At 37.6% G+C, this 23141-nt stretch overlaps 1 protein-coding gene across 1 annotated transcript; it reads left to right on the forward strand.

Moving 5' to 3' along the window:
* Window positions 1–7: 7 nt before the first annotated feature.
* On the forward strand, window positions 8–19434 carry ACADSB (acyl-CoA dehydrogenase short/branched chain). Its single transcript, XM_074593088.1, has 11 exons — window positions 8–94; window positions 4505–4664; window positions 5595–5695; window positions 6480–6686; window positions 7148–7318; window positions 9632–9757; window positions 10153–10245; window positions 12843–12932; window positions 14491–14628; window positions 15312–15411; window positions 16109–19434. Exons 1-11 carry the CDS (start codon window positions 47–49, stop codon window positions 16177–16179), a joined length of 1305 nt encoding a protein of 434 aa, XP_074449189.1. The 5' UTR covers window positions 8–46; the 3' UTR covers window positions 16180–19434.
* The last annotated feature ends 3707 nt before the right edge of the window (window positions 19435–23141 follow it).

The following is a 23141-nucleotide window of genomic DNA, read 5'->3' on the forward strand; positions in this document are numbered from 1 at the left end:
GGGGGGCGGTGGCTCGGGGCGGGGCCGGGAGGGGGCGGGCGTTAAGATGGCGGCGGCGGCGGCGGGGGCCGGCTGGCTGAGGAGCGGCGCGAAGGTGAAGTGGGGTGATGCAGGGAGCGGCGGGGCGGCTGAGGGAGTGTCTGGGGATCCGGCAGCGCGGGGTCCTACCTCACCTTACGCCGCCGGTTAAGGCTGCCGGGGGGGCCGCCGGGCGGGTTGTGGTGTCTGCTCGGCCGCTTCAGGTGCGAACTGTAGGGAGTGAGGGGGAGTTCGGCAATCCCTCTTCTTCTGTCTTGCGGGTTTTTTTTTGTACGGAAGGGTGGTACTGGGTAATTTCTTTCTAAGAAAAGCAAGTCTTGTGAAAGGGCTTGTAGTTGGGGCAGCCCGTGGCTGATGGGCCTGTGAGAAGGCAGCACAGCTCCAGTAGCTGAGGTGCTTGGATGTCTCCGTTACTTACCTAGACAGACTTGTGGTACTGTAGGGGTGATCAAAAGGTAAAGGAAACAAGCAGAGAATTTGGGTTTACGCCACACTCGTTTACTTGCTGTGCGGAGTGAGAAGGTGTGCTGGCCTGGGACCTTCTCGTGGCAGCTTGTGGGTGCGTTGTGACAATTGAAATAAAGAAAACCAACCCTGTAAAGGAGATCAAGCAAGTGGAACTTCTCTGCTGAGAAGTGGGAGCTGTCTGGAAGGCAGCTAGGGCAGGTTCAGGAGGGGAAGTCATCAAGGAAAGCAAAGTGAGCTTTGCAAAATATACTGCCTTGGCCTTTTTATGTTTATATCTTAGTGCTGCTGCCAGGTCCGCCAGCATTAAAAGCTCATTTTAGATTGCAAAACAAACAGACGGAAAAAGAACTAATCTTTAAAGAGCTGCGGTGGAGGTAACAATTGAGATAAACAGAAAAATCAATGTTATCAGCAACCCAGAAACTAGTTTTCAAATGCACATGTTTAGTAGGGCAAGCAGTCTGAATCTTGTAGCAGCGTAAATCATTACCTTACCTACAGAAAAAGAGGGGGAAAGAAAAAGCAGGGAAGCAGTATCAAAGCATGTGAGTAACGTACACGGACTTTAAATAACCATCTGAAAGTTAGTAATACTATATGGCTGCATGAAAAAAAATACAAACAATAATGTGGTGACTTGATTATATTCTTTTAAAAATCTAAAGGTTGAAATAAAGAATCATTTCTACACTGTGCTGTTACTCTGGCATACCTGTAGGTTGCTGCTCTGCGTGTGGGTGTTGCCAATGTAGGCCCTGGCCCTTGGGGCCATCCTACTGGTTTTAAGACTTTACAAGGTAACCTTGTTATGAATATTCCTTTTGTCCTGTAGCGCCATCTCAATCAAGTATCAGACAAACGTTTATCAAACCGTGTCTGCATAGGTATGCTGAGGGTTACCTTTGTTTCTCCTGGTGTGGTAGGACACCTTTCTCTGCTGCTCTCAAGTGGGTTGGTTACAGTGGGATATCCTTCAAGTGAAAGCTCTGGGGAGGAGGAAAGCCTGGGGTGGTTTCTACTGAGGCAAAGTGAAGGGAGAGTTACTGTGGGCACTGACTTTCTCAAAACCTTTGGCGTTGTTGCCTGCTGTAACCTGTAACAAACCCTGAGCTGTTTACCGTGTTTGAAAGCTACTTGCTAGCCAGGCAGGTCACCTCAGCCATTACAGCCCTGCACACGTGTGCTTGACCTTGCTGAGCTGCTGTTAATCAAGTTTGTCCAGCTTTCTGTTTTCATTAAAGCACATAAGAAAAATCTGTGTATTTTCTGTGGTCTACAAAATCTGTACTTCGTGCTTTGGACACAGCAGAGCTTTCTGCCTGCATTTAGTGATGTGTTCACCTACGTGGTCGATAATTCTACATCCAAGTGTCAGGTGCTATTAAACAAATGTAGAAGTGATCCCAGAGTACCACCTGTTCTTGTTTCAACAGTACTGGCTTATTGCCTACAGAGTGTACCTACTTGCAGCTTTTCCAAAAGCTTTGTGTTTTTAAAAAGGCACCATGCATTTTTCCTGACAGCTCTTGGTCAGTACTGGTGAAATATTCTCAGTGATTCATCTTTGGTTATGCCGCCATGAAAGAAAAATGCACTTTTCTTTTTACTTGGAAATAAAGTAGTGGAAGAAGCAGGATGTGTGTGTGATTTGTAATGGTATGACTACTCAGGAAGCATACTGTGTTAAATATATGTGTGTATGTATCTATATTTATGTTTTTCCTTCTCAGACCTTATTAAGAGTATGGACTTATGCAGGTGGATGTTTAGTAGTCTTGCACATCTGGGTGTTGAGTGACCCTACCATAGCTGGATGTTCTGTAAATAATCTATTCCTGACTGACAGCTTCCAGAACATGGTTGCCTTGGATTTTATCTCTATTAAAGCAACTCTTTCTTTTTTTTTTTTTCCATTAAGACCTACAGTGACTCCAGTAACTTAGTCTTCATTTGAAAGTGTTGCAGCTATTGTTGGTCATCCGAACTTTGTATTCATGAATTAGCCCCACTAGTCAGTATTTGTTTTATGTGACCAGAGGTGTTGAATGTGAGTGAACATTGAATGTTCACAGCAATATTTGTTTTCTATATTGCCACTTCTTATGATTATTATTTTTCGTTGTGCATGACCAGTTGTGCTGAAGTCGGAGTTTCCTTACCGTAATAGACTTGTGCATCTTGTCTCTAAGAGAAAAGGAGTCCATCAGTTCTTCAGCCAAGGAGATGACAGGTGTTGGAAGCCAACATGAGAGAGAGCGAATTATTAGAAGGATCAAAGGAATTTTTACTTCCTGACCCCAAAGTTTCTGCCATTTTTTGAGGAATGCTGCTATCACAGTATGCATTGCAAAATTGTCCTGCATTCTGTGAGCTAAACAGCAGCCTGGTTATGGCACAGTCAGTTGGTCTGCTCACTGTGGGGTTAGGAGTGTGTGCTGGCAAAAATGTGTGTTGGCAGGCATCTGCTCGTACATACATTATTTTTATTGCACAGCTGTGTCTCTACTGGGGGCTTCTGTCAGCAGTTGTCTCAGTAAGACATTAATATCTCCACGCTTTAGACTGACATAGCAATGGGGATGAATATCTGTAGCAAAGAACTGATCTATAGATCTTAGCCACAGAATATGTTGGAGTTTGGGAGCTGTAAGAGCAAAGCCATTTTTTTGTCTTGCCTCTTTTGAAATCAGTCAGTCAAACTATGCTTTTTTTGAATATTGCTTTTCGGGAATACGTTTTGCAGCAGTTTAGCTACTGTTAGCCTGTTACATTTTGAGCCAGATCATATTCATTATGCTAATTTTTTTAAAACCCTAAGAAATTATTCTGTGGTTAGAAGGTATATTAACTTTCAAACCAAACGTGTTCCTTTCCAACACCTGCTGTTACCTACTTGAGTAAGTCTTTGAACACTAAATACAGTTCTCCAAGGTACAAACCAAGTACTTGTCACATTATCCATGTCCACCCACCCGACAGTCACTGTGTGCAGCTTGCTCCCAAAAGCCACTGTCTGTTCTGTTAATTTTTGTGACTTTTGCCACATGTGCTTAATACCACTCCCCTATAGTAGGATGTTCCTCCACTCTCTTCGTTGGATAACTAATGCTTCTTGATGTCATTTGGAATTATTGTATGTCATGGATGAATTGGGAGATGTTAAGCATAAATTAATAAATTTTAGTTCCTTCCTGTACTTTTTTAATAAATCAACCAAATAAGATAGAGTAATTATTTGTTACGTAGTACTATCAACATACTTACTATAGGATTTAAACTAATTATATAGAAATTAACTACACAGACACAGTCAAATGCCAGGGCTTCATCTATGAAACGCGTGTTCACTCTGAAAATCATGAAGTGGTGGATAAGAACTCAGTTTGAACACAAAAATCCACAGTGCTGTTAAAGGTACACCCTTTCACAGCAAAATACCAATAATCCAGGTGAAATGCTATCAGATTGCTTTAGAATTGAGAGTTACTGGCCCCTAGAAAGTCAGGGAGAAAGCTGTCTACCATTAAAGTTGACTGTTCTTCTGTAAGAACATTTGTATGTCTATTTTACATTTACTGTTATCATATTTGTTAATGAGGAGATTAATTCTAACGAAATATACACTTACTACTATTGCAGCAGGCTTACAAAATGATCTATAAAAATAAATACTATCAGCAGGGTTTATTTGCTGTAAACACTAAAATGGACTAAAATTAATATTTCTGAATACTTTGTGAAAAAATATTGTGTTAGCAAACTTCCTGAAAGAAAATTGCTTAGGGTTAAAAGAAAAGTAATTAAAGGACATATTATTTTAGGACACTGGGAGGGTGGGTGTTATATCTTCTCAAAACCCTTCAAACTAGACATTGAATGTAAATTGTATTTCCTGTTCATTCCTGAATAAAAGCACTGGGTAATAATGTGTATTGTTGTCTGTCTACAAATGCAAGTTCTATTAACTGTTCTGATGTTCTGTGTTTATTGTCAACAGCTGAAAAGAAATTTGCCATTGTACTTGGCTCCTTGGAGGGCTTCTCCATGTGTCTTTAGATCCTCCAAATCAGAACTTAAGCCAAATCTAGCCGGTGATGGAGTTGTCTGTGCCCCGCTTCAAACATTCACCGAAGAGGAGAAAATGCTGAAAAACATGGGTACCTATTATCTGTGTGGTTAAAATTCAGAAATGTCAAACTAAAAGTGAAATTTTAGCTTAAAAATTTTCGTTCATTCTTTATTTCTAGTTAAATGTTGAGATTGCTGTGTGGGATTGTGCTTGATTTTAAAACTGCTTTAGCTCACAAGAGAGAAATGTAATGCTTTTTTTCCACGTTACCATAGCACAGTTCCACATACCACAGTCCAGTTTACTCTGCATAAATATTAGTTGTTTAAAACTGTTGCTGTCACAGAAGTGTAGTTGCCTGGCATTGACTCCTTCCCTTTCTGAAGTGTTTAGTTTGGCTACAGCTGGTTTTTGGAGATTTCAAGTATACCCAGAACAGTAACAGATGTGATGTGAGTGTCTGCCATGCAGCCAGGCCTGCATGAAGAAGACCGTGTTTCAGAAGGGATCCTCAGAGCAAAGGTGAAAGAGTGAGAAACTGCACATCTGGGAGAGAGCTTATAAAAGGCTCTGAAGAAACAGGAGCAGTCTTATAGGATTTTGTGCATTCAGAATAACACGCATTAAAGCCTGAGAACATCTTCCCAAACAAGTTTCATTTATAAAGAAATGTGATACAGCTAACCAAATAAGGGATGTATTAGAAATATTTTCTATAATTTTTTTTAGTCAACCAATGTTATGTAAGTGTTGCTGAGATGTTTTCAAAGTTTCTGAATTTATAGGAAGTATTTGTTTTGGTTTAGAGAGTTGAAGCTGAGTTCAGAAAGCAATTATAATTGAGCGTGGTGGCACATCACCTTGTTTCACTTGGGCACCAATTTGTCCTTTTATTAACTTGTCTAGGAGAGTCAGGGAATACATGTGTAACCTGTCAGAAGTACCACATGACTGTTATATTGATCTTCAAGGAGAGTATTGGAATACTTACACGTTTTCTTTCTTCTCTTCATTACAGTGACAAAATTTGCTCAGGAACGAGTTGCACCTTTGGTGCAAAAAATGGATGAGAATTCGAAAATGGAAGACTCTATAATACAGGGATTGTTTGAACAAGGGGTCTGTACACTTTTACTTAATCTTTTATTCAGAAAGTGACGTCATTTTATGAATCTCTAGCAGTGCACTTTCCAGATTTTTAGATTAAGAGATTGAGGGATATAATTTGAATGAACTAAGGAATCACTACAGCTATTGGGTTTACCAACCGCAAGGCAACTTTCTTCTCCATCTTTTACTGTAATGTTCTTTCCATCTCTCCCTCTCCCATACCACATTCTTCATCTTATCTTTGAGTTCCTTGTCTTCCTCCCCCTGCCCTTTTTTATTTTTTTTTTTAATTGGATAAGCATAATTGCATAGAATACTAGAACCAGCATCACTTTGGTAAGTGTTGCTGGAAAAGTGTATCAGGAGTCCTTTATGCCCTTACTGGCCAATCACAAGGACTTGTTTTGCAGATATCCTGTTGATCATTCCTGGCTTCAATTTTAGCCTTTCCTGCTATCAAACCTAAAGCTTGCATGTGTTTAGAATGTCATTTTATACAACAACACACTAAATACTAGAATTCTATTGAGATTGCCATGGTTCTGGAAAATGTAATTAAATTAGGGTGATGATCGGCCTGTATACTGCATGAATTCTTGCATGAATTGAGTATCAACTTCTGTGAAGAACTGTTAGTTTGTTAAGAGTATTGAAGGAAAACAAGTCTTTGGGGAAGGATATGGAAATACTTACATTCTGTCATTTTCATTTTAATCTTTTAAGTACCATCTTGAACTAAAAAGTTGTTGAAAGGAACCAGCAGATTGATATATTCGTGTGTTTTATATTGCAGCTGATGAGTATTGATCTTGGGGAAGAATATGGAGGAACTGGAGCTTCATTTTTTTCAATCATATTGGTGGTAGAAGAATTGGCCAAAGTTGATCCAGCTGTAGCTCTTCTATGTGAACTCCAAAATACACTAACAAATAAGTTGTTTACCACATATGGAACAGAAGAACAAAAGAGAACTTACTTGCCCAGAGTGGCTAAAGATACAGTGAGTCAAATTCTCACTTTACTAAACTATAATATAATTTTTAATAGTTGAGTAATGTTAGTGGTGTGGGTTTTTTTCAGTAACTAAATGGGTGGCTGCAACATTGGAAAATACGTGTGAACTTTGAAGCACTGGTTAGAGCTGAGATCTGTGGTGATATAGATATGCCCTGTCATCAGTAGCTGAGAGGTAAAAGTGGAAAGGTGCTTATTAGTTTCATTAAAATTTAATTTACTGTGGAAAAGAACTTTGGAGTAGTTGACTTTGAGAGACGTGATTACATAGCGTTTCTATTCTTCAGCTCCATATCTGAAACTTAAGTTACTTTGATGCAATCAGTTAAAATGTTTGAATTTAAGAGGCTTAAGCTTCTTTATAACTGTTTTTGTTGCAGAATTTTTTATATGTTGTGCCTATATGTACAGTAAAAATGAAAATGAATTTTTCCCTTCAATTGACAGATAGGCAGTTTCTGTCTTTCGGAGGCTGGATCTGGCAGTGATGCTTTTTCTTTGAAGACTCGGGCTGAAAAGAAAGGAGACTACTACATCATCAATGGCTCAAAGATGTGGATTAGCTTAGCAGAACACGCAGGAGTTTTCTTTGTGATGGCAAATACAGATCCGTCCTTAGTAAGTTGCTAAAGAATAGTTGCGTTTCAGTGACAGCTGATGATATATGAAACTGTTATTCTATTAATAATTTGATGTTAAAGGTTAATATTCTTTGAACTTTTTCCTAGCTGACGGCAAACCTTTAAAAATATTTCCCAACAAAATTGAGAACTTGCTGAGCAATTTAATAAATTCCTCCCACCAGGGAAAATAAAAATGTCAGCATCGTAATTGCTTAGATGAAGAGCACAGCATGCATTGGTATTATTCTGAGTAACAGAAGAACAGGTAGTCTTTCCAGCCCTTCTGGCTGAACTGACAAGTTGCTGTTGTTAAAAGGCAAAATAGAGCTTAGGCTACATGTACAGGAAAACTAAGAAGAATACATTAGCAAATTATGCTCAGGTAAAAAATACATAGCTGAATATGTGTGTTTCAAGTTTTGCCATCAATTTGCGTATAGGTAGTAGATTCAAAAAAGTCAACTGGAGGCTTTAAAATGTACTATGCCAATACAGTAGAGTGATAATCAAATACAAAACTCAATAGTTTAAAATTTTTATTTCTTTTTTTAAACTACTTCCAGTATCTCTTAAATTTTTAACTTGAAGGTATTTTTTTTTTAAATCAAAATTTCAGGTTTTGACTAAATAAGAAGAGGGGGGTTTCTTTTATTATATCAAACAGTTAAACATCATGTCACTTTCTGAATTTTTGTTAATTTCTTCACAAGCTGGTGGGTGAATTGAGCACAACATACAATGAAATATCCAAATATGTTTGATAAGCCAGTTTCTGTATTTAACTGCTGTGCTTTGCTGTGTAATCTGGAGTTGTTTCTGCGTTAGTGTAACGTTTTAGAAATATATAATACATTGTGTGCTTAAAGTTAAAAATTTGCTTTTAAATATTCAAGAAGGAGATTAAAAGTCAATGCTGCTCAAAGATTAAATAACAGTTGATGTCAGTATAAATGAGAAAACAGACCAGTGTAGAATTGTGTACTGAAATGTACGCTCTGCACTAGCAGCCCCCGTTCGGTGAGATGGGCTGTCATGGAGGTGAGATTGAAGCACCAGCCGCCTCTTCAATAAGAGGTGACTCTTCCAGAAGAATCACAGGACTCTTTCTGCCTCTCAGTCTCACCCTCTTAGTGAGAGGAGGTGCTGTGGGCGTTAGGGGCAGCAAGAGGTGGGAACATGGCCAGGAACACCTCGTGTTTCTGTCTCATGGACCTTGTAGTATGCTGCATAAGAGACACTGCTGCCGTTTTAGCTGGGGCAGCAAGAATGAGTGCTGGAAAGGAGGGAGAGCTGGGAATAAGAATTACACAGAGGGGAAAAAGAAAGTGACAGCTATCAGGAATCACCGTTCTGTACCTCAAGAATATAGTTCAAAAATTCAAAGATGTGAAGATTGTAAGCCCGTATGTAGGAGATGCCAGGATTTAGATTGGCTATACGATCTACGTGTTGTCACATGCGTTATTTAGTGTCCTGTTCAGATCATTATCTGAACACCAAATCAACTCTTTGAGCTTTTTAAGAGCAACCATCATAATGATTTCAGACTGCTTTATTAATTATATTCCCACTACCTCTCTAAAGTGATGAGGCAGTGATACCAGTGTTCTGCAAACTGGAATCAGAAGGAGAATGTGGGCACCAATTCTGGGTGTTAGATTAGGTCTGTTATAATACTTAGAGTTATGCTGCACTTCGAATATTCAAGCACAGTTCGCAGTGCTGCCAGTCTCAGTGCTCTTACTTTGGATAACCTTAAAAGGAAGAGTATATATGCAGCATTCCATGAGGAAAGGTAGCTGAAGTAATTGGGCCTGAATAAAATCCTGCATCCTATAGAATCGTCTGACAGATGGGTTTAGAATCATTATTCGTTCAACCACTTTAGTCTAAAGATACCTGGTGTCTTCTTGCAGTCCGTTGTTTGACTGGGATGTATGTTCCAACAGCAAGCAGTAACTTCACTGCACAGCAATAACTTGCTTTCCCAGTGATTTCCGGTATGGACAAGTAGCACAGTCCCGTCTGTTTCACTTACATAATACCAGTCCCCTGTCTTATCAAGAGAACTTTTAAGGTTGTTCTGATTATGTTTTCCACATGGAATATTTTAATAGAAAGATATCTCTGGCCTTTGTTAAACCATAAATAGCAGACATAGAGGGAATAGATGACGGTGCCGGTGTTTTATTTAGTAATATAATACTAAGCAGTTGTAAAGTTTCAGTATTGGAATGAGATGTTTTGACTGCCATTTGGTGATATTAGTATAAAAAACAGTTCTTGATTATTTTTTAATTCGCCCTAGGGATACAGGGGAATTACATGCTTCATAGTAGATCGTGACACAGAGGGACTACATGTAGGGAAGAAGGAGGACAAGCTTGGAATCAGAGCGTCTTCTACCTGCCCAGTAACATTTGAAAATGTTAAGGTATTATAAGTTGTTTACTTATTGAAGCATAATTTGTGTATAATTGGAACTGGACCACATATAGGGAAGGAATGTTAACTAAATTCCCATTATATTTTTCTTAGACATACTGATTGTTTGGCATATTTTAACTTTTTCCTCCCTATTCTTTCACAGAAGTCTGAGGGGGATTGGGTTTCTTGAATTTTGTTAGTTTTTCTCAGTCATCAGTTTATAATCACATGTATCAGGAAGTGATTAATCAGATATTCTAGGAATCAAATGTCTGATTTATGTTTTGTGCCTTCACTTATGAGGAACATTAAATAAAACATTTACACTGATTCACCCATGAACCCTACTAGCAGTTGCAAAGCAGAGTAGAAGAGAAATAACTGAGTGGTTTTATTCTTTAGGTTCCCGAGACCAATATCCTGGGACAGGTTGGACAAGGCTATAAGTATGCAATTGGAATGCTAAATACTGGCAGAATAGGTATTGCTGCACAGGTGGGTAACTTTGTTTAATTCTGAATACAATCAGTATACAACTTTGAATTTGGATTGAAATTCAGAAAATATTTAAAGCTAATACAAATAAACCATTTAGAAAATACTTTATTAGAACCTAAATTGCCACTAGATGTCACTATTCCTGTATCTAAGTTACAGAAAAATATTGAAACAACTGTAAATGGTAAAATTCTCCTTCAGTGACATAAGCAATAGATTTAGAAAACATTAAATGGCAATTAGTTTGTCTTTGGTGGTTAACTTATTGCTACTGAAATATATCAACATTTTTTTTCTTCTATTATGCAAATTTATTTTACAAAGAAGACTAGCTTTGGAAAATATAACACAACTGAAATGTATAATATTAATGCTTCTAACTGTGATTGTGTAGCATTGCCAAATGTGACCTTATGATAATTGATGTTTTCCCAACAACTTAAAAGTCAACTTCTTTTTAAAATAAATATGATTTTTTTTTAATAGCAGAAGTGTCCTAATTCATTGTTGCGTTTGAAAATTGGACCTTATGTCATCTTAGGGAAAAATATTTGCTGACCTTGGAGTTATTTGAGAATGTTGTATTTTGTTGTAAACTCAGTTTGGATCTCAGATTGCTGCTGATTTCAGTGGAAATCAGGATCAGCCCTATAATAAAATGACTTATGGCAAGTTTTTATCTTTTTAATTTACTTCTGAAAGTAATCTTTTCTTTGTTTCTACTTTGTTGTGGATGTAGTTATGCTGTGTAGGGTGTAATGTGTTTGTACTACTGATCTCCCTTATCATTTGCCCTAGTTGCAAACAGACCAGAAGTAATAATCCTCATGAAGTTTAGACTTTCCACATGGCAGTATACTATGCTGCTAAACGGGTTGGCTTTTCTGTCATTTCTAAATATTATCTGTGATTAAACTTTGTCTGATATGACATTTAAAAACTAGGGCTGTGGGCCCTATTTTTCCCAGAGATATAAATAATGTAAAGGCTCTGGCAGTAGAATACATGGTCTGGATTTTACTCTTAATTACTCCAAGTTACACTTATAACTTAATTAAAAGTTAAGGTCAGGTAGTTGTTACATCTTAGTTACTACTTTCTTGGCACCTTCAAATTAAGAAAAATGTACTTGAATGTACAAGAACAGCAGTTCTAAAGCCCTGTAGTATTGAATTTAGTTTTTCAGTAGTAATAGTTTTAAAAGATAATGAACATCTTATAAAGTGTTATTGTGGCTGTGAAAACAGTTTCAGATAGTTTTAGTGCAAGGTGGCTGCATATATTGCTACAGATGCTGAAGTTGGTATACTTGGTTTGTCTATGTGAGTTTATGCAAGAAGGCAACAAATTGGGGGATACAGCTGATTAGCAGCAGACTATTATTTTCTTATGTTTTTTTCCCCCCACATACTCATTTTCCTGGGTATTGTGTTTTGGTTTTTTTTCCTAGAATCTTAAATGATTAAGGAGTAGGTGTCTGAACCCAGTCAGAGTCATGTTTTTATTTTCTTGGAGCCCTTGGCTTTCAGCTTAATATGTAGGTCTATCCAAAATACCCATACGCTGTTGTACATCATTAGAAGTAGTTTGACATAAGCTGCTTGATGTGACAGCTGACTGCCACATTGTAGCAGCCCGTCTTGACTTAAAAAAGTTTTATGAGATTCTAATCTTACCATATAATGTTACCTTGCTTTTTGATAGTTCTTCAGGCCATTCATTTCCCTTTTATTCCCCCCCCGCCTTGTTTGATGCTTCCCCTAATTTAATTTCCTATCTTTATTTTTCCTAGGAAAGAAACCAGGTTGATAGAATACATTCAGATGGATGGTAGTTATATAGCGAAACGAACTGATCTTTACTAATAACTATGTATGACAAGATATATGAAAGATAGGATCCTTTCTTTAGTATCTTGTTTGGAATGGAATACACTTCTCAAAATTTGGTAGTTAAACTAACGTGAAACTAGTTTACTTTCCAAATTTCATAATGTTTCTTTAAGCTAACAAATCAGACACTAAGGTAGATTTGAGTTACTTCTTTATAAATGTTTATATGTAGTTTTCACAGATGTTATCCTCCAAGATAACAATTGTGTTTTTCTGTCCTTGCTGCCGAGTGAAAAGAATGTGTAAAAAGACAATGGATCTTCTAAAATTGTTATGTTGAGTTGTTTTTTTTCCTAGAAAATGCTGGAACAAATGTTATCTCTCCTTCCAGTATATTCATTTTCTAACTTGTGAAATAAATTGCTAGTTCTTCTATACTGCTAAGTCTTCTATAAAATTAGAAATTATTTTTATTATGAAAATAGCTTTGAATAATCATTCAAATTATTTTTCCTTTAATTGTGTAACGTAGATCTATAGATCTTTAGTTTACAGTATATTTCCTATGTAATTAAGAATTCCCAGAAACACTTAATATTTGCACAACCACAATTGACCCATAAGTTTTGTTCAAAAATTAGTGATAGTCTTTTCATACATATTTTGCCTTTAGTAAGAAAGTTTCTCCTCAAAGTTTGATTTATTTCTTCTATTTTTTTTTTTTTTGTCCTAACTCACCTCAGTATGTCTTATTTCTTACAGATGTTGGGACTGGCTCAGGGGTGTTTTGACCATACAATTCCCTATACAAAGGAGAGAGTCCAGTTTGGGAAAAGCGTATTTGATTTCCAGGTACTTGTTAATGAACACATGGGAAGTTTCCTCCAAGAAAATAGTATTCACCACAGTAGTAGTAACTACTGTGAGTAGATGATGTCAGTAAAATGAGTCATCTGATTTGCATAATTTGTGCTTCACCTTGTGTCATGTCCCTACTTCTCAATATTTGAGAATTTTTCAAAAGAATGTCAGATGAGCATTCATCTGCCATGTGAAATATATACCTTCAGTGCTATGTTCCTTTGCAAGTACCATATAAATAATTTAAAACTTCAAAACGTTATTAGCAGAACTCCTTTTGCTTGATACTGTATTCACTGCCTTTGAAAATAATACACATGGAACCCTTTCTCTTCCAATTTTAATATCATAGTATGTTGAATGTGTTTCAGTTTTTATAGCCTTTCATGAGGTGCAGGGGAAGGCCTTTTTCTGGAGACACTAGAAATTATAAAAAGATGAGGAAAACTGATTGAATTATTAGATTTCCTGTGCTATACAAAGACATTTAGTTTTCATGATAATATCTGTATCTTAAAATGAAAAAGACTGTTGCAAAAATGATGTATAGTTTAATAAGGAAGATATATAATTGTAATTACTATAGTAATTTTCTTGTTAAAAGAAACCTACATCTCGTCTGAAGAGAAGGAACATTAGTACTACTCATAATTTATACAAATTTTAGGAAGCACCCACAGATATCTAGGAAATGATTGGAACTGCGTCTTTTGAATGGGAAATGGAATTTTTAATTGCCAAATCATTTTGTTATTTTGACCTGCATATATATTTTTGCAAATTTTAGGGAGCAGTATTAGCAAACTGAAATATTTCATTGTGTTTTAGGAGCAAGTTAGGCTACTAAATGTTCATTTTCAGTCATCATAATGTTTGAGTCTCCTTAAATAAACCTATTCTTCTGTAATACCTACCATTTAGATGTGAGCTCCATCACCTTTTTCCTTCCCTTTGAATCCATTCATCAGTCATGTCCTCTATACTTCTATGCTGCTTCTAACTCTTCTCTCATGGCTACGGGGCATGGGAAGAAGTGGTTGTCACCTTGCTAGTTCTCCACTTTATTTGAGGTACTTTTTTCAAGTCTTTCTTGGTTAAGCTCATCCGGGAACTAGACTTGTTGAGTATGAATGTTCTCAATAAAGAGCTGCAAAATAAAAATACAGCTTTGACCTACCCATGTCTCTGTGGTGCTGAAGAGAACATGAAGATTTGGCTGAAACTTTCCTTGCTATTCATGGGTGCAGATAGGTTCATGTAGAACCCTCCTGTCCAGCCGATCAGGCAAATAGTTCCCCCATACTCCTGAATCCAAGAAGAGGGAAGGAGAGAATGGGACTGTGATTCCTAGAAGGACTTTGGTGGCCCAGAGGTTTTCCAATGTTGATGTCATAAAGGCAGAGATGTGCAGAAGTACTAGTCCATCTAGATGTTGTATTTTTATTTTACAGTGTAGGTATGTTCCCTGGTGAAAAGAATGGTTCTTCCTAGAAATTCCAGCTGAGTACTAGGTACTGGTTCTGCCTGACTTGCTTCGTGCGTGTTTCAGGGGATGCAACATCAGATAGCTCAGGTGGCCACGCAGCTGGAGGCGGCGAGATTGCTGACCTACAACGCAGCCCGTCTTGCGGAAACAGGAAGGCCATTCATAAAGGAGGCAAGCATGGCCAAATACTACGCTGCTGAGGTAACCCGCATCTTCTTTATGCGGTGGATCTGTTTAAATGTTTCTTCTGTTACTGAATGTATAACTTTGAATTCATGTTTTGCTGTGAGATCTGTGGAGGTACGTTGACCTAGTTTCTCGTTCTCAGTCCGTGTATAGAATGTAAAGTAGGCCATCAAAGAATATACTGTTCACACCCCTAAATAAAATTTTAAAAAACAAGCAACAACATTAAAAGAGAAAGTGAATTAGTATTTTCCCTCATCTAGAGAGATTTAACTTTCTCAGAATTCTCTTTATGTGTCTGGAGAAACGGCATGATGAGACTCCATTTGTGACCATTTCAACTCTGCTGGTCACAACTGCGAGTCTTACTATGTTTCCAAACTGGATTGCTTCTGCCCCTTGGTAGTTGCTGTCTTGCTAACCGCTGCTCGTCTTTCACAGTGCAGCATATGAACTATCGCAATAACAGTTAGTGAATTCTTGATGTCCTCTGATTTAGAAAAATGTCACTTTTATTCTAAAATAACTTGCATAAAGAAAATGAATACAAAAATATGGGTACTTCCTCTTCCCGCTTGCTCTAGTAACTGCTTTAATTACTGTTTTGTTTTCACTTTAAGTAGCTACAAAGAATAAAAGTTACAACCACCGGCATGAAGTTGAATTCTGAAATTGTAACTCTGAAACTATTCTCATAGGTTGCAACACTGACAACTAGTAAATGTATTGAATGGATGGGTGGTGTTGGATTCACAAAAAATTACCCAATAGAAAAGTACTATCGTGACTGCAAGATAGGTGAGTGGTAGTTTCTTAACAAGTATTTCTTGTAGCACTAGTAGTTGTAAAGTTTGGGGATGAATGACTGGCTTTTTTTAAATTTTTTTTAATATATTTTTTATGTGAGACCGTAATCAACACGGATTCAAAGGCTGAGATATGAAATGTAAAACTAAAACTTTTGGTATAAACACCTTTGTATGTAAGGCTAGTTAAACTGTTTCATTAGATACACCAATAAAATACAGACACACACACTGTGTCCCATTCTATTAAGAAAATTCCAGTTCAAAAAAACTGAAAATACTTTCTTTGCCTTTAAGATCTGAATCTCTGTGGAGTTTTATTTTCAGGACTTCCTTTTTCACCAGGATAATCCTTGTACCTGACAGTTTAACATTTCTAACAAATTACCCTTTGACTTTTATTGCTGATAGCATTTGTAAATACTTAATTTTTGTTGGTTATTTAGGAATTGCTTTTCAGGAAAGAGCCTTGTCATTATGTTGTAACAGCAGAAGAGTATTTTTATTGTTGCAGATAACAAAATATGAACATTTATGTAAATAATAATTCCGTTTCTAGAATTTGCTCAGTAAAGCTTCACTTCATAATTCTAAATGGTCTAACTGGACTGTTAGAATGATATCTTGGTCTCTCTTCATGTACTCGCTGTGGTTTACTAGTTCTCTGATTTATTTTCTTCTGATTTCAGGTACAATATATGAAGGAACTTCAAATATCCAGTTGAGCACCATTGCAAAAAGCTTAGCACAGGAGTACTGAAACCATAAGGACTTCTGACTGTTAACAGGAATTGTTTCACTGAACACTCATTGTGAATTACACATTTATTTATAACTGTAAAAATCATAAATAAGAATACAACATCACAGACAAAATCGTAAGGAAAACCATGAATGAATTCCCCGTTTCAGGACAGTGAGCATGCGGTTCATGTGAAATCATGAATTTCATGTTCAAATCCAAACTATGGGTTAAAAGTATCTCTTTCTGCCTGAGACACTTGTAAGCTAATGTATTGTCTGAAATTATTTTGTTGCCATAGGTTATGCAAACAGTGTATCTCCACCTTGAGATTTCAAAGTGAAAACAAAAGCAGCCAAATCCTTGGTTTGCGGGACGTGAACGGTTCTGTTAAGCCATCTGGGAGAAGGGACTCTGCCCGTGCAGCAGAACTGTTGCATGGTGTGAAGCTGCTGTTTGGTCATGATGCCCTTTATTAGCATGGGGCGCAGGAGAGGTATGTGGAAAGAGACAGAAGTGATGGTTTCCTCTCTCCCAGGTGGAGCGATGTGTGTGGAGCTGCTGTAATTGGAGTAATTTTTATAGCAGCCCTTAGTGTGTTCTTAAGTATATCTTGGTAATTAAGCCCTTCCAGCCCCAATTTGTAGTACTGAAAGGTGGATAATATCTACCTCCCTTTCTAGCCTTCTCAGCTGTTAAGGGTTTTAATCTAAGAGGCTATTTATAGTTCTCCTTTCGTAAGAGGTTGAGTTGAAATCTTTGTGAAATGGGGTTAAAAAAGCTCTAGTAGTTCTGCAAAAAGACAGAGGTACAAGCTAGGTAATAGGAATGCTGTGATACTACATCACAGTGGCCTTTCCATGTTCAGTGCATTTTACAAACTTTAATCCTCAGAGCCTTCCTGGGAGTTAGGGAGGGACTGTTAATTTGAAGCTTGGGAAACTCACTCGTGGAAGTTAGAGGTTCCCTACAAAATGAGGAAAGTTTTTCTCCTTTTGAGAGAGAGAGAGAAGGGGTGTGGGGGGGTGAGAAGTATTTGCTTTTTTATCCCTCTCTGTTTGCTTTAAAAGTAGACATTTTATTTACTGCAGAAAACTCTTCAGTGCTGGAGAACTAATTGACCAAGAATCAAGAGACTGAAAGCTTAATGTATGAAAAATTATTATAATTGCTGTAATTGGCAATTTGTTTCAAGTGGTTTTGGGAGGGAAAGATTTGGTTTCTGGTTTTGGCTGACTTAAAAGAATCTCATTTTTAAAGCTTGCTAGTCACTGATTATTCACTTTGAGTGCAGCTGAGATTGCTACAGTCTGAGACGCCTAAAGGATTTTCTAGCAAAACTAGGGTAAGTGACACTTAACAAATACAATTTTGTAAAACAAGCAGACTGCAATGCCTTATACAAAGCAACAAGCAAGGGCGAAAAGCACTATTAAAAAGTATTCTGACTTGCTGTGAGCTTCAAAGGGAAGTAACTACTTTAGTGAATGTCTCCCCCACATACATGTTTTGCCTCTTGATAGGCAAAGAATTAATGTGGTAGTTATCCTTATGCCAATAAAAAAAAGCACCTCCCTTATCAGTTTGATCAACAGCTTTGAGATTTTGAAAAATATAAGAGTAGGAGGGTAGACTAGATAATTTCTGAAGGTTTGTCATAGCTACATTATTATTGCTGCTGCTGCTGTCATTATTATTATTAGTAATGCATTTCGGGTTGCTTGCAGGCTTTTGTTTAGCTAAACTGAAACAGCTGGGGAGAGTGTTGGACTAGAATAAAGACTACAGACACCGCAACAGTTAACTACAGTTATTCTGCTCACAATAGTCTGTCATAGTCTAAAATAATCATAACCATACTACAAAATGCTTGAGTTAACATTGATGAATACGATGAGTTGTGCTTATGTGAGATGCAGTCTTTAGCTGCTGCAGTTTAGCCTGCTTTGCTAACATGAGTGTCAGCAGACATCAGGTCTTGATTCGTACTGTTTGGTAGGTCTCCTTGTTTGAGTTACTATCTTAGCTTGGCGTCTGTAGTTTCGCGAGAGGCTAAGAAGTGAATAACAAGACTTAACTGATTTAATATAGTGCTAAAAGCAAACTCCTTATGGAGGAAAGTGCAGAGCTCTTTGAAGGACTGTTAAGGGCTGGATATCCAGGATTATGTAAAAGGACTGTCTCTTTGTGTAGAATTGTGTCAGGCATCCCTTTGAAAAAATAATCAGAAAAAAAAATCAAAATAATGTGATTTCCTTCAGCCTGAACTTGGGTGCCATACTCCAGGAAACAATCTGAACGGCCTCGTCAGCTACTCAACAGTTTTTCTCAGAAAAGCAAGGTCAAGCCTTTAACTAATGTTATAGCTGTAAATATTTCACGTGTCTCAGTCCTATATGCTGTATTCTGTATGTATTGAATGTATGTATTGTATTTTTTTTTGTCGACAAAATTCTGTGGAGCAATATGCGCACAAATGAAAAATGAAACTGAGTTTCTTTCATCGTTGTTTTAAAGGGGCACGTACCGCTGTGGAGAGCATTAGGTATTCTGGTTGCTGGCTCTGGGAAGAGTTAACTTGTTTCATCCCCTTCAGTCTGATTCCATTGCTGCACTAATGCAGCCGTTGGTTTAGTAATAAAATTACCGCGCCGTTGTCCAGGAGCTCTTAAGAGCTGCCTGTGCTCTCCAGCCCCTGTTCAGTTTGGGACAGGCGTTTATGAATTGTCATAAATTGCACGTCTGCATTTGGCACTGTGGGCACAGGATTGTTGATGGTGGCTGGCCACACCAGTAGGTGTAGGGCCACAGAGCTGGCGTTGTGAACGCTGTGAGGCTTTCTGTGCTGATGACAGGACTCAAAGCTGCTTTATACACAATAAGTATTTGTATTGGTGAGTTTTCCTTTTATATGCCCTTAGTCAGACCAGTCAATCTAGTCTGAAACAGCATTTTAGGTATCAAGTGTTGCATTTGGGTTTCCCTGGTTAGAAGAAAAGACCTGTATTGAGAATGTATTAATAAGTGCCTGAGTTTAGCATTGTATCAAGTCAAATGTCAATCTTCTATATCGGGTGATGGTTCTCTAATAATCTGTCATTTAAAACTTTTCCCAGATCTTGCCATTTTTGTACTGGGAGAGAATGAGTATATCATCTGTCAAGTTTCTTCAGTATTATTCTGGTTTGTAATAAAGGTCTGAGGCAGATTTTCACAGAAAGGTTTAATTGCTACTTGGGAAATACTCAAATACAACATTTTATATGTTTTCTATGCTGTTGTTCTTTCTTTCATATTTTCTTTTCCCCATATAAAGATTGTGTTAGAAAAGGCTTATGTGAAATATACAGTAATTGTTCATTGGGAGCCTTTTGCTACGTAAAGAATTTTGTAATTAACATATTATTGCATTTCCGTTTGGAAGTTTTTTGGTGAGAGACACATTTCAAGTTATTCCTACCGAGCCAAGCTCAATTTGAAAGGCAGTCTGCTTCAAAAGCAGCTGTCTGACTTTCCTGAGCTTGCTTATTAGATACATGAAAGCTGAAGAAATGTTTTTCTTCAACGCCAGAATGTATTCAGTGTACCACGGCGATAGATCTTCTCCTAAGAGAATTACGTGAAAGTGGTTAACAGCGACCACAAATGCTTCATAAATATTTACCTGTTACATTATCACTGTGCAAACTGTTGGCGGAGGCTGACGGGCAGATGAATATGTATTGTATGATTCCCAAGAGTTTTCACACAATTTGTCATTTTATGTTTTATCGAAATACAGTCTTTGCAGAGTGTTTTGCAAGGAGTTGTCTTCTCAGAAGTGTAATGCCTTGGTCTTAGATCTAGGTGAGGAACATGGTTAGTAGCCCAGAGCTGTGTAGCATGATCGGCTATACACGCAGGGGAGAGGAAGCAAAAGTTCTTTCTGAGCCCACACCAGAGACAGTGAAACATTGGTGCATCATGAATCCAGAGTTCCAGGCTAACAAATAGGTATTACAATCATTATTTCAGTTAAATATGCCAGTCGTAAGATCAGTCGCTATAATTAACAAAGTCCAGCTTGGTGGCATTGAGGGGAATTTCTCGTTATCTGATGCTAGAGACATTATTAAGCTGCTTTGAAATCTTGGCGTTTGTTACCCTCTAAAAATATTCTGTTCATGTGCAATAACTGTCCAATGCAGGAGGTGACTGGAGCTAATCAGTGTGTTTCCTAATGGCCTTGTTTCATAGATCAGAGCATTCAAATGTTGATTTGTATTGGTGTATTAATGCTCAGAAGACATGCAATGCACAATCCAACGTTTTTTCTGATAAAATACTTTAAAATACAAATGGAAAAGAGGTAGAGTCTCAACAGGCAGCAATAGCATTTTTATATATTCTTTCAAGATCATTTACATCTTTCTGAAACTATTCTTCCTCTGTGTGTCTTACTAGCTGTAGAGCTACTTGTTCTGGAAGACTATACACAGAAAGAAATCTCACAGGTGACTTCACTAAAGAAAAAGCATGCCCCACCTGACAGAAAGATGTGTCTCAATAGCCAAGTAACCAGCACTTTCAGAGCAGGATTTATTTAATATACACAATGAGAACTTCTGAACATGCAGAAACATACGTTCATCAAACATTTTGCAGGGATCTCTGTAGAAAGGGAAGGTATTGCAAGTTGTAACCACTTTCTTACAAAAAAAAAAAAAAATCCCCCAAAATTTGAATAACAACAGGAAGACCTAAAATACAGCAATAAATCCCCACCTTCCGCATTGCAAGGTCGTGTTGTCACCTAACCAGGAAATTAGCATATGTGGACTGAAAAGTAAATTGTGCTCTCTAACCAGCCAGACCTGGAGGTCTCTTACAGCCTGAAGTGTTGCACAAACTGTTGTCACAGTTTGTGACAGCTTTAAAAACATCTGTTATCGATCACCAGATAAGGCAAGGCTGGACTGCTTTGGATGTGTGTTATAGAGGAAAGAAGTCAACTTGCAGACATTAGCAAAACTTAAAATGAGCTTTTTTCATCTGTAACGATGGCTGGAGAGCGATGGTGGGAAAGTGCTTGTCCGTGGGAAGCACCGAAATGGTGCGTTATTGCTTGTTTGGTTTGGGGCCAAATACAGGTTGGCAGATCAAGAAACGCCTTAATGTTCATGATGACTTTTTTTCCTAATATGAAGAGAACAAAGGGAAGAGTGGAGCTGAAATACGATGGGTTGTTTTTGAGTTTGTGTCCCATGCCTTTCTCAGCCCAGTGAGTTTGATTGTTCCGGTTTTGAAAAGTGTCTGTTTTGCAGAAGTACTCTGGTGGGGTCTCTCTCCACTTCGTAGGGCACAAGAAGCTCTAATACGCACCCAGAGCTGATGCTCTCCTGGTTGAGGGGTTGTTTCCTGCCTTCTCTTGTGAGCATTCAGCCAAGACTTTTAAATGATGACCCACCCAGGAGAGGAATAATTGAGAACAGAGAGGAATAGGAGAATAATTTTCTGATCATCCTTTTCATCACGTTGTTTACTGCAAGTTTCTTGTATATTTTCAGCCTGAATTATTTCCTAAAGATGCAAATTAAATGCAAATTTTTCAATATAACCAGAGCAGTCATCCAGTTTTAATTTGATACTGTGTGGCTGAGTTTGTCTGCCTTTGTTTAGATGGTACATAAAGACATGATAATTACATTTTAGAAAGACACTCACTTCTTGGGATTTTTATTATGTGTGTGTGAAAGGTTAAGAGTCGCAGAAGCTGCAAATGTTATTTATGCTAAAAAGTATTAGCCGATATAACTTTGTTTATGAGAGTCACTGTATCACGCACCCAACATCAGCTAAAGGGCCAGCTGAAGCAAAAAATCCAACTTTGAAATGATACCAAGTTGCAGGCGCTGTGTTTTACATTTTTTCTGCATTTTATCTCATACGGAACAGCTATGTGTCAGCTCTGCTAAACTGACCTAAAAAGAATTAGGGAATAATTCAGAAATTAAAGTTAAGGTTCTGGAAATTTAGTTAAATACTGAAAAGCTCCTTAGAACTGGTTTTGTTAATGGAGCCATTGAAGATACGGTTAGTACAGGGCAAATGTGTTTTAGTGGAAAAGCTGATGCTGTTTGTTTTAGGAAAGAAAATGTTAGACGTTCTGTTCCTGAGATGGAGGATGTTTACACACCAAATGCAGCATTTGCTCCAATTGTTCCCGAAAGAATTGAGGCAAAGCACTTTTTTCAGCTCAGGTACTTTTTGAACTTTGAAAATGTTTTATGACTCCCTATTATGTACTAGAAGATGGTTATATGATATGAAGGCTGTATTTACGTTCATAGTCTTGTTTTCCCCATGTTCAGAGGAAAAATCCTTATGTTCCACTGTATTACTTTTACCAAACATAAACTGTTATGCTCCCTTCTTAAATTCCAAATTACTTTGGTCTTCTCCATGTCTGTCCAACCAAGCTTTAAAGAGAAAATAATTTGCTCAGCTTAATTGCAGCAATGTCTACATTTGATTGATATGGCAGGTAATTTTGATTGTTGCTTGAATAATAAAAGGTAAATTCAGCAAGCTATTTGTCATAAAATATATTTGACTGCTGTGCAGGATTCACAGTTTCCAAGGTCCAAAGTAAGGTGCAGCAGTAGCTCTTCCATTTTATGATGGAAGTATTTTAGCTCTACTGTGCTTTGACTTCAGTGATTCAATTTGCAGAGATAAACAATTCTCTGGAGGTAATACAGCTTGTCATTATTTAATAGTTATTTAAAATGTGCCTTGTTACCCTTGTGCAAGAATCGGGGCCACAAGAGAGTTGTTGTTGTCCTCTGATTCATCAGGGTGCTGACACAGCACTGGGTTAAAGCACCCGGTGATCTGGTGTCTCAGACTATTGTAATTTAATAGCCAACCTTCTCTATACTGCTGCTTCTATTTAGAAGTGTCCAAAAATCTTTTTTTTTTAAACTGTAAAAGCCTTCTGG

This window comes from Larus michahellis, chromosome 6 (assembly GCF_964199755.1).
Source record: "Larus michahellis chromosome 6, bLarMic1.1, whole genome shotgun sequence".
Lineage (NCBI taxonomy): Eukaryota > Metazoa > Chordata > Aves > Charadriiformes > Laridae > Larus > Larus michahellis.

Coding starts and splice junctions, on each gene's coding strand:
- ACADSB (XM_074593088.1), top strand. CDS start 47: ATGGCGGCGGCGGCGGCGGGGGCCGGCTGGCTGAGGAGCGGCGCGAAG. Junction 9,758..10,152: donor TAACATTTGAAAATGTTAAG/GTATTATAAGTT, acceptor TTTATTCTTTAG/GTTCCCGAGACCAATATCCT. Junction 12,933..14,490: donor AAAGCGTATTTGATTTCCAG/GTACTTGTTAAT, acceptor TGCGTGTTTCAG/GGGATGCAACATCAGATAGC.